Source organism: Octopus bimaculoides, chromosome 3, assembly GCF_001194135.2.
Source record: "Octopus bimaculoides isolate UCB-OBI-ISO-001 chromosome 3, ASM119413v2, whole genome shotgun sequence".
Taxonomy (NCBI): Eukaryota; Metazoa; Mollusca; class Cephalopoda; order Octopoda; family Octopodidae; genus Octopus; species Octopus bimaculoides.
The window spans coordinates 29,674,580-29,686,135 of record NC_068983.1 but is presented as its reverse complement, the minus strand read 5'-3'; the positions used below and the strand labels follow the sequence as shown (position 1 = coordinate 29,686,135).

At 36.8% G+C, this 11,556-nt stretch overlaps 1 protein-coding gene across 4 annotated transcripts in view; it reads left to right on the top strand.

Annotated features, from left to right (window-relative positions):
* The window catches only part of LOC106876733 (solute carrier family 12 member 3), a 122,348-nt gene that overhangs the window by 100,284 nt on the left and 10,508 nt on the right, over window positions 1–11,556 (top strand). For all 4 annotated transcript variants that reach the window (XM_052966113.1, XM_052966114.1, XM_014925414.2 and 1 more), the window contains 6 exons: window positions 1,284–1,385; window positions 4,498–4,653; window positions 6,560–6,659; window positions 7,259–7,370; window positions 8,620–8,754; window positions 10,258–10,364. In XM_052966113.1, coding sequence (XP_052822073.1) covers window positions 1,284–1,385; window positions 4,498–4,653; window positions 6,560–6,659; window positions 7,259–7,370; window positions 8,620–8,754; window positions 10,258–10,364 — 712 coding nt within the window. The remainder of the gene's footprint in view (window positions 1–1,283; window positions 1,386–4,497; window positions 4,654–6,559; window positions 6,660–7,258; window positions 7,371–8,619; window positions 8,755–10,257; window positions 10,365–11,556) is intronic.

Sequence of the window (11,556 nt, the reverse complement as noted above, 5' to 3'; positions counted from 1 at the left end):
GACAGCTGGGGTCGATATGTTCAATTAAACCCTTCAAGGTGGTGCTCCAGCATGGCCGCAGTCTAATCACGAAAACAAGTGAAACCCATGTAATGTTTATATGGTGTGTATATTATATATAATGCTTATATATTACACCATATATGTACGTGTGTAGGTGCCCCCACCCATGCCTTTCTCACTCCCTTCGATATTGTTGGCGGTCAACGTGGTTAATGTTCCTCTTGAATGATTGGGCTGCAGGAAAACATGCTCAAGGAGAGAACTGTGAAAGGATGACGTACCGTAGAAGAAGGATTGAGTGAGTTTTCCCGAAATTGGGCAGGGAAAACGCAATCGTAAAGTTATAAACCGATTGAAACGTTTTTCTGCCAATTCTCAACCTTACATTGTTGTCGACTCTTTTTGTAAGGAGAGTTTCTATCCTAGTATTTTGTTTTTTGGCTTTTTCCTAGATTTCTATCTTGTAGAGCTCTCTTCCATCTTGTTTTCCAGATAAATATCTTGTATCTTTTAAATCTCCCGTTGATTCTTATTTTTTTTTCTAAAGGTAGCTTTTCATTAGATTATTTTATTTTATTTTAATTTTGTAACTCCAAACATGCTAAGTAGTTGCAATGGGCCTATTTTGTTATCGGTTGCTTGTTGCTTTGTAGAGAATGACACATACACACATACGCTCTGTCAGTCTGTCTGTCTGTCTGTCTGTCTGTATGTATGTATGCACGCACTTTTATATCAAGGCATCTGTGCTTGTCCTTCTGTTAATCTTTAGCCTTCAACACTTGGAATAAAGTCATCTTCTTGTCTCTCACATAACTCCCATTTAGTTGAGGAAAAGGGTTTTTTCCTTTCCTTTATTTTGCCTTGCACTTCACTAGTACCGGTGTCACGAAAAAGACACGCAGTACCCGCTGTAAAACGGTTGGCCTTAGGAAGGACATCCCGCTGTAGAAGCCATTCCAAATCTGACACTGAGATATTGATTCAGTTCAGCGGCTTGACGAGTCCTGTCGAACCATCCAGTCCATGCCAGCACAGAAAACGAACGTTAAACGATGATGACGAATCGAAAGTATCTGAATGAATGTGTCCCGTGAAACAGTTCCGAGCGGGTTAACCAAATCGACATTGGTTGATATTATCAAAGACTTAAAGATCATGTATAATATCAAGCAGCTGTGTTCTTAAAATATAATCACATTTCAATTAACGTGAAATCGTCTTCGTAAATTGATCTAAGCGCATTTAGTTTATTCTGTTGTTTCATCTTTATATTTCAGGTTCGCTAAACGCTATAGCACCAATTATATCCAACTTTTTCCTTATTGCTTACGCTCTCATTAACTTTGCCTGCTTTGATGCCAGCATTTCCAACATGCTCGGTAAGTATTTTCCTATACGATCATTTTGATGTTGCAGTTTCGACCCTAGTCTGCCTTGATGGAGTAGAACTATGATTAACGGCTTTGATCGTCTCGCTTTTCTTTGTGATAATTTCCCAAGGACCATATTAACCAATATGTTCCGTTTTTTTTTAAAGACGGTATGGTGCAATTTTAGGGAGTCCTTGTTATATTTAGTAGGACGAGCGACCACATAAAGGTTCTTTCGTCGGCTTGTATTAAACACTGATGAAAGCGTTCTACCAAGCATTTGTAATAGAATATAACATTCCTTCAATTGTTTTTTAAATGCAGATTGATATCTTAAGGAAATATAATCAACGGAAAAATGGTTCCATCATGGATGCAGTCCAGTGATTAAAACTAGTAAAAGGATGGAATAAAGAAAACAGTAGAGCAACATAAAGCTACTTAAAAGAGCAGTTTAATGTTACATTGAAAAATAAATCCATATCGGTGCAGGCGTGGCTACAGACACATAAATGGCTGTGTAGTTAAGAAGCCCGCTTTGCAACCACATGGTTTCGGGTTCAGTCCCCAGCACAGGGCTTGACATCTGGTGTTGGTTTGTTTAATTTTAATAACCTAAGGGTTCGTCAAAAGATATCGATAAGTGACAAGCTTCAATATAAAGTGGAGCCCCAGAAGAGCTGCGCTCCAATATAACTGAAACAAGTAAAAGATATGATATTTAATCGTTTAATACATTTATATAGTCTTTGCTTCCAACTTTTTCTAGTTTCAGCTTGAGGGTGTGGCCATGGTGGGGCACCGCGTATACAAATGGGGATCGGTATTAGCTGTAGCATTTTGTCTCAAAGAAACTTAAGTCCTGTTCCCATTTAAAAATTCATTGTTCAAAGTAATATGGACAAAACTGTTTTCTTTCCTTTTCTCCCAAATGAATCTGTTCTTTTTGTTGTTATTGCCGAGCAAAGCATCAAAATCACTTTCAAATTTTTTCCTTTGTTAGAATATAAATGTAAAAGCATCGAGAAATATAGCCACCTATGTATCGTACTTAATGTAAATACATCGTTGAAAGGCAATTTACTGCTGTATTCATCCATAGATAACATCTCTTATGAACGTATTGTGTTTAAAAAGACAATGTATATCGGAGAGAGACGAATATCGTCCAGGCAGTGACTACTAAGATCGCCAGATACATTTTAGCGTTCTACGCTTCATCAATGGTAAGTACTCACTACCAACCACATGCTTAGATTTGTCATCACCGATATATAAGAAACAGGGAATAAAGCATTCTCTGGTGTAGCGAATAAAAATGCATTATGTGCACTACTAAATAGTATCTATATATCATATTTAGGTAAATACATTGTTGAAAGGTAGTTTACTTCGATATCCATAAAAGTCATTTAACTGTTAAATACCTTATCTTCTTTTCTTTCGAAAAGTCTGTCTGAAGGTGTGAAATATTTACGCTCTTGCTATTTTTCTTATGTTTATCGTTTGTAGAAGCATTTTGAATTTGCTTTGATGGGCCAATCTCTTTGTTTTTTCGTAACTATGCTATTAAAAAGTACAAATCATATTCAAATGTTCTAATATATTTTATTATGCTCTAATACTTTGTTCTAATATTTTAATGTATAATGTCCCGACATTCAAAATATTTTTAATATGTTAAATTCAAATTACGACAAACGTAAATAAACAAACGAAGTTTGCTTTTTAGAAGCGTTGAGATGTCTTTTAGAAAGTTAAAGAAGTGATTTTTAAATTCTCAATCGCAGAATAATGCTAATAATATAGCCTGAACAGGATAAACTACCCTAGAGCTAGCCACCTACACTTTTCTCTGCAAAATAGGGGTAGTTTATCCTGTTCAGGCTATATTATTAGCATTATTCTGCGATTGAGAATTTAAAAATCACCTCTTTAACATTTTTAATATTTACATTATATCAAGGCGGCGAGCCTTAACGGCATTTCTTCCGACTTTACGTTCTGAATTCAAATGCCGCCGGAATCAACTTTGCTTTCATCCTTTCGGGGTCGATAAATTAACTACCAGTTGAGCACTGGGGTCGCTTTAATCGACTTACTTCATCTCCCAAAACTGTACCAAACTTCCATCCTAATATTTTAATGTTCTAATATTTCAATATGTTCATAAGGCTTTACGTTCTGATTTCAATTGCCTTTGAACCTTTCAGGTCGATAAAATAAATAAGCACTTATTTTAAGAGTAATACAACATTTCGCAAATATCTCCTTCGGGTAAAACCACCAATAGAAGAGAATATGACCAAGTATTGCGTGTACTCCATCCCATGCAGCTGTGGTAGGTTATACAAAGGCGAAACATGTCGCCCCCTCAAAATAAGGGTAATCGAACATCGCAAAGCTGTGACACAAAGAGATATTGATAAATCGGGTATAGCTGATCTTGTATGGAAAAATGGAGACCACCTCCCCCTGTGGTATGAAGTTAAAATAATAGACAGAGAATACTACTGGAAAATACGAAAATTAAAAGCAGCAGCACATATGCTAGGACACAACAACCTTCTAAGCAGACCAAGTGCAGATATGAGCAGCATATGGGAACCGGTATTAAGGAAGGATAGAAAAATATTAGATTTATAAGCCCTAAAATTCACTCCCTAATGGACCACGGGCATATGGCGTAGTGATTAAGAGCGCGGGCTACTAACCCCAAGATTCCTAGTTCGATTCCAAGCAGTAACCTGAACAATAATAACAACAACAACATTGAAAAATACCTTAGGAATGAGAACCCAGGTTCGAAATTTCCCCAAGACACCTGAAGAAGGCTGTAGGGTATATCAGCCGAAACGTTGTGTTAACAACAAGCAAGATGAGGACAAATATCTGTTGAATGTAAATAATGCACATAATTCCTCATCTCTTAAATATAGAACTGAAGTAAGAACTTGTCAAGTATTGGGTCCAGTGTAATCAATTTACCTTCTTCCTTGAAAATTGCTGACCTTGAGAGCCAAAATTCGAAAGAAATATTTTAATATATTCATATATTTTTGTGTGAGGGAAGATATAATCGTAATGAGATATTAAATTCATAACATTTTATAATTCACAGGTTTCCGTCCAGCCTTCAAGTATTTCAACAAATGGCTCAGTTTACTAGGCGCGCTTCTCTGTGTCTTTATTATGTTTTTAATTCAGTGGTGGGCAGCATTAAGCACATTCGTTCTTTCTGCCGGACTTTTCATTTATATCCGCGTGAAAAAACCAGGTAAAGATATTTTTTTTTCCTAACTTCATTTTCTTTTTTGGCATATCAAAACGTTTCCTAAATCTCTTATTCATTCCACCTGCTAGTCCACTCTCAATACAAAGATGCCATATTAAACAATTCTTCAACGTTATTCTCTTACGATATTGTGGGCTTTTTCTACAATATCCTCGAGTCGACGACTGCCTTATGAATGTTTTTGGTGGATGGAAGCTCTATGGAAGTTCATCATTGTGTGTGTGTTTGTGTGTGTGTGTGTCCGTAACTTGGCGGTTCGGGCAAAGAAACCGATGGAATAAGTTCTAGACTTCAAAAAAATTAGTATTCATTCAATTGAACCCTTTAAGGTGGTATCCCTGCAAGGCCGCAGTGCAGTGACTGAAACAAGCAAAAGACAAGTCAATAAAAGGAGTTCTAGAAATAGCAACCAAATGTATCTCAAATCACGTTTTACCGTTATAAAAAAAAAAAAAACGGTTTCATCGATCCTACTGTTATCCTGATATGAAAATAAACAGGTCGCCATGCTTAGAACGACTTCAATCATAAGTCCTCTCGATCAGGATTGATATGGACAAAACAAAAATAACACCAATTAACCAGATATAACAAAGAAACTAGACATAACGTTGTCTCTTCATTATCGCAAACAATGTTCCTTGAATCTAACACCTAGCAGGACCAAATTCTTTCTTTCTTACTCAACCGGAATCTATCCCGATCTATGGAAACACATTATAGTGTTATACGTTATCGAGAAAGATAACCCCTTTGTTTCAATCAAACTAGTGACCTCTGATTGAGACGGTTGCTGTCATTCACCTTTTTCATCCATTTGACTGTCTGCAGCGTGTTATACGTAGAGTCAGATCTGGGACAGCTTTATTTTTCCTTCCTCCTCAAACTACTTTGTCTCTCGCGTTTGAAAACCTCCTTTGTACATTGTATTGTCTCAATATAAAAGTACACATTGGATAATGTTATCCTAGGTCAACCACCACCACCCAAACTGTGGTGTGATGGAAGAAAAAGACAAGAAGAAGCAAAAGGGAGAAAGAAATACAGCGACCTTATCTTGTCGACCGTGGCAGGATAAACGATCACTCCAGATCAAACCACGACTTCTACGCACGCCGTTTCTGCTCGAACTACCTGCACGTGCTCCCTGTCCACGCATCCGCCTGTGGCCACTTCCGCCGGCCCCTGCAGTCTTCACTTCCGTTTGCTTCATCTGCAATCCTTCTCCACCAACACCACATAGCACATCACAGCCCATAACACCACATGTAACACCACACAAACAAAGGGACATTTATGCTGGTCTGGTATTTGTCCTGTTAGAAATAAAAGATAAATCTTTCATATCACTCTCTAGTGTTTTAAAAATGGATAATATAATTCTGGATACATTATGTCTGAATAAGGGGGGATGGTCACTGCTGGAAAGCCATTGATCGTAGGATTGGTCGATTAGGGTTTACCTAAGACTAAGCAATGGCTGGGGTGAATCATCAGCTTCGTACAAGCGTAAGTGCGTGCGTGGAAGTGTATGTGAGTTGTGTGTATGCATGCGTATGAAAATCAACCTTTGCTTCAATTCATTATTATTGTTATTATTAAGGCGGCGAGCTGGCAGAATCGTTAGCATACTGGACGAAATGCTTAGTGGTATTTAGCCCGTTGCTACATTCTGAGTTCAAGTTCCGCCGAGGTCGACTTTGCTTTTCATCCTCTCGAAGTCGATAAATTATGTACCAGTGAAACTCTGGGGTCGATTTTATCGACTAGTACCCTCCCCTAAAACTTCAGGTTTTGTGCCTATGATAGAAAGGATTATTATTATTATTATTATTATTATTATTATTATTATTATTATTATTATTATTCATTGTCGTCATTATTATAGAAGTCAACTGGGGATCTTCTTCACAGGCTCATGCCTACAAGAATGCATTGGCATCGACGCAGAAACTGGCTCATGTTGAGGAACACGTTAAGAACTTCCGGTGAGTGTAAAAGTTTTCTTTCTTGAATGAAAAACGGAATTTCAGATTTGTCAAGTGACTTAATTTTGAGGTCGTGGGTGAGGAGTAAAAGAATGACAAGTATGTTAGATGGAATTAGATGGATGAAGAATGCAAGCAGCTAGCCATGAGAAACAAATGCTATAGTAGAAACGTAGGAAATGCAGATTGATGAGACACAAGCTGTGAGTTGGTCAGTGATAACTTGCCAATTAATCAAGTGGCATTATTTATCTATCATACCATGAGATGTTTGTGTTTCGAATATTGGAGCAGTACTTCATTATTGGTTTTATTTCAGCTCTGTAAAGAGACAAATTATACGCTGAAGTGTTTACACAATATATTATTTCTCAGAATGGATCAGTTATCTTAAAAGCCTTAAAAATAAGTTTAGAAAATGCTTCGTTATGCTGCAGTCCGCCATGCTACAGTCCCATGACATTGCCTTATCCCTGACAGGGTGGATGAACGGGTTCTATGCCTTGCCAAAAGGCATCTCGTAACTATGCCGGGTACGGTCCGTGATGTATTTTCAAATTAACTTTAGAAATTGATACGTTATGAATTTTATTTTTCAGGCCTCAAATTTTATTGTTGTGTGGCTACCCTAAAAACAGACCAGATCTGGTGGATTTCGCAGCATCTATCACTAAACGAAGCTGCTTGCTTATATGCGGACAAATTTTCCTGGTAATCATTTTTTTTCTTATCTTTCTCCTTTTCATCGCTTTCCTCCGTTTCTTAGTTTCTTTCTTTCTTTCTTTCTTTCTTTCCTCCCCCTTATTAATTTTCCTTTTCGTTCGGTTTTCTTAAGACCAAAATCTTGATAATAATGAGTTTACACTAAAACATAAAGATAAGTGCATGCACACACAATATAATTTACAACACATTTTCCCCGCAGTTTCTGTCTGCTAAAAATTCCACTGACGTACAAGTTATGTTCATATGAGTCAAAAAGGTAACTTAGCCATCCGACAAATAAATATTGATAAATAAGTACCACACTGAAACTAGTACTGGGGTTGATATGATTGACATGTTTGTGAAGAAGTTCTCTCCATATCCACGTAAATTCAGGTTTGATCACACTATTATCCCCTCCATAAATGAATTCATCGTCATCGTTTTAATGTCTACTTTTCCATACTTGCATAACTCGGGCACACTTTATTGATGCAAATTTTCTGCGGTTAGATGTCCTTCCAGTCGCCAACTCGGGAAAGTATGATCTGCAGTGAGTATGATTAGCTTGATCAAAACTGCAGCCAGTCACGCCTTCTCGAGGTGTCACGCAATAGGGTTAAACCCGGATTCACAAGGTTATAGAACGCACCTCTTCACAATGTTTATGCGTGCGCCTCGTTTAGACGACCACTTTTGTAAACCTGTATGGGTCAGACAGAATTTGTAGAAGTAGATTTTCTACAACCAGACATGGCCCCTTCTGTCGCCTACTCCCACCTGTTTCCATATAAAGTAATATTTCTCCTTGTCTGGATATATTTTCAAGGCAAACTGAAAACAGTCGATATCACTTGTATAGTGATGGTACTTACAATTATCATGTGATGTCATGAGAAAGATACTTACCTATACATATGCGTGCATGTATACACACATATACGCGGACACACGATGTGCTTCGTTTTCAGTTTCTGTTTACCATATCCACTCACAAGGCTTCGGTCTATCCGGGGGTTTGGGATTTTGGTAGAAGACACTTGCCCAAGATGTCACGCACTGCGATTGAACCCAAAGCCATGTGGTTGTAAAACGAACTTCTTAACCACACATCTATGCATGAGCCTATATAATATACCAAATAGAGTTGGGGCGGGAAAGAATCACATTTCATATTAATTGTCAAATATTTTCTGGAAAGTGAGTAATTTAAAATACGGCTTTTTAGAATTTTAAAGTATTATTTTTTTTTCAGGGAGACGTTGCAAAACACAAGAAACACCTGGGGTCGGAATCTGTTTATTCCTGGTTCAAGAATAGGAAAATAAAAGCTTTTTATAGTAGAGTATGCTCAATAAACTTTCGAGTTGGTGCACAGAATCTTTTACAGGTAAATTATAACCTTTTTAGGTACATTATTATTTTTTTATCAGATGCAGTACGGAATTTTGTCAGTGAACAGGTCTCGGTTTTAAAGCGACGAAAATATTTTGACAAATTCAATCTAAATGTTGAAGTGACTCTAATGGTTTTAGTGTGTTTTTAAATGGCTTATAATCTCCTTCCACGCTGCAATTGTTTTTGCTTCAGCTCAAGATCTCAGATCAAGACACTTGATGTGCAAGTACATCTCTGTAATATTTTTCTATAGTATAAAAAGTACCGATAACTTGCATATTTATTCTTGATATATTCCACCGAGTTCGAACGTGAATATGTTCATTGCTGTTGTATTTCATCGTAGAACAACTTCTTTATGATGAATATGTATTGATAACACTCGATTCATTAGCACAAGGGATTCTGGGACGCCTGGTGTTTTGACATCGTTGTTTCTCGTCAGCCAGTAGAACCCTAGGACCAATGAATCTAAGAAAAGCTGATGCTCTTGTTTATAACTTTAGCAAACAAACTGTTCGCTGATCTGTGCTGATATCTGTCAATCGATAATAAATCGTCTTGCTGTTCATCGTGCATATGACGATTTTTTTTTTATGTAAAAAGTATTTATAGTCCTGTACCTGTAATAAACGATGTAAAAAAAAACTGAAATTAATTGTTAAGATTTCTCTTTCGTTTGTATGGTGTTTCGGGGAAATTTTAAACGTATTTTACACTGCAATTGATCATTCTATCTGGTCGGTGACAAAATAATTTTTTCTTCAGCTGTCTAGTTCTCAAGAAAAATACTTTTGTTCCAAAAGCAGCTGAATGAGGCAGAAATTACGGTCTGCAACAAGCGACACTTTTATGAGCGCGGCACTTTCGGGTCTACTGTATAAATCTGTATAAACTAGGGAATCAAGTTGGGGGTGGGTGAAAACTCAAGGGCAGCCAGCTCCGAGCGGCACACACTCAAGCTACTCCACTGTTCTATTTCAATCATAAAAGATACATTCGTTTTTTTCAACCAGTGTCATTAGCTAATCTGAAGGCCATTAAGTCATGGTGTATTTGTTGTTTCGGCTCAGGCTAATCCTCATGAGAGCACCTTAAATCAAAGATGTTACAACTGTGACTGTACTCTTTTCGAACACCAAACACTGGATTGTATATGCACCTTCTTTATTTAAGATGAGTTCGAGTAGATGGACAGTTGACTGCTATTTTCAATTAGGCTGGCTCCATAGATATCAGTGATGGAAAGGAATGCATGATTCTGTGTATGAGAACTGAACCTTAAAGAAGTGAACCTTGAACAGTTGCTATGGAGGAAAATAGACCTTGGTTCACTTTGCCTTTCAACCAACCCTTCGAGGGTCAATAAGGAAAGCACCAGAAATGTACTAAAACCCATCTAATCAACCATCCCTACCTCTCGCTCTCTCGGGCGCCAATATCTGGCCACTTAGCAATACTAGAAATTTATTAATGCTGCTGTTCTTGTTTTTAGATAAACGGTTTAGGAAAACTGAAACCCAACACCATGCTAATGGGTTTTAAAAGAAATTGGCAAACTGATACAGGATCAAATGTCGACGATTATTTTAACGTGATTCAGTGAGTATATAGTAATGTTTTATCATATATTAGTTTGTTTATACATACATTTTACACTATATATATATATATACATATATATATATATATATATATAATGAGAGAGAGAGAGAGATGACTGGAATTAAGAAAGCTTGCTTCCCGACCATATGGTCTGTAACTCAATTCGCGGCACCGTGTGCAAGTATTCCCTACTAAGACCCTAAGACAACCAAAGCATTGTGAGTGGATATGGTAGATGGAAAGTGAAAGAAGCCTGTCATGTGTATGTGTGTGTGTTTATCTATACTTGTGTCTGTGTGCACCTTTGTCTAGACATCACTTGATGGTTGTAAATGAGCACCGTCGTCATACTAGCGATGTAGTCCATTTCCAATCTTCTGTGAAAAACCTTTCTGGCCATGGGGAAATATTTCCCTGCTAGGAAAGAAAGCAGATAAGAGATTTCTTCACAGTGGACACATTTTAAATTTTATCCTGTCTATTCTCCGAATTTTTATCTTTTTGGGTTTTAACATCGACAACAATTTGCCATTTGTTTCCCCATCTTTCTTGTCCTCATCTCATTGTCTCTCATCAACACTGAACGAGACACATCGAACCAGAATCATGTCCACGACAGTCTCTTATCTCCGGACAATAAACCTGCCCTTTTCATTAACAGCATTTATGCAATTCTCTCCCTTTCGGATATGGAGCTGGTCTTACTTGATTTTCTTTAATTATGACGATTCCTTTAGGGGCAGAAATAATTCTAATAAATCGAGAATTTATGATGTATTTGATATTCCTGTATTTGTCTATGTTGATCAAATACATGTCACTGGGCATTCGGAGCTATTTCTCTTAGCTTATTTTTGTTATATATATATATATTTATATATATATATATATATTTATATATTTTATATATTTTATATATTTAATCCTTTATATTGAACACTCAATATTTCATCTATTCAATAAGACATATTCCATAAATTCATTAAGACATTCAATACTTTATTTCATAGTACCATCCATTTTTATTTTATATTATATATTGTATATTATATTATATATTGTATATTCCATATTCTATATCCCACATTGGTTTTGCAGGAATATAAATAAAACATAAAAAGCAGACAGTGTTGGAACTCTTTTAAACAAAATAATATATTCCTCTATTCACACAATCATGCAACCCCCC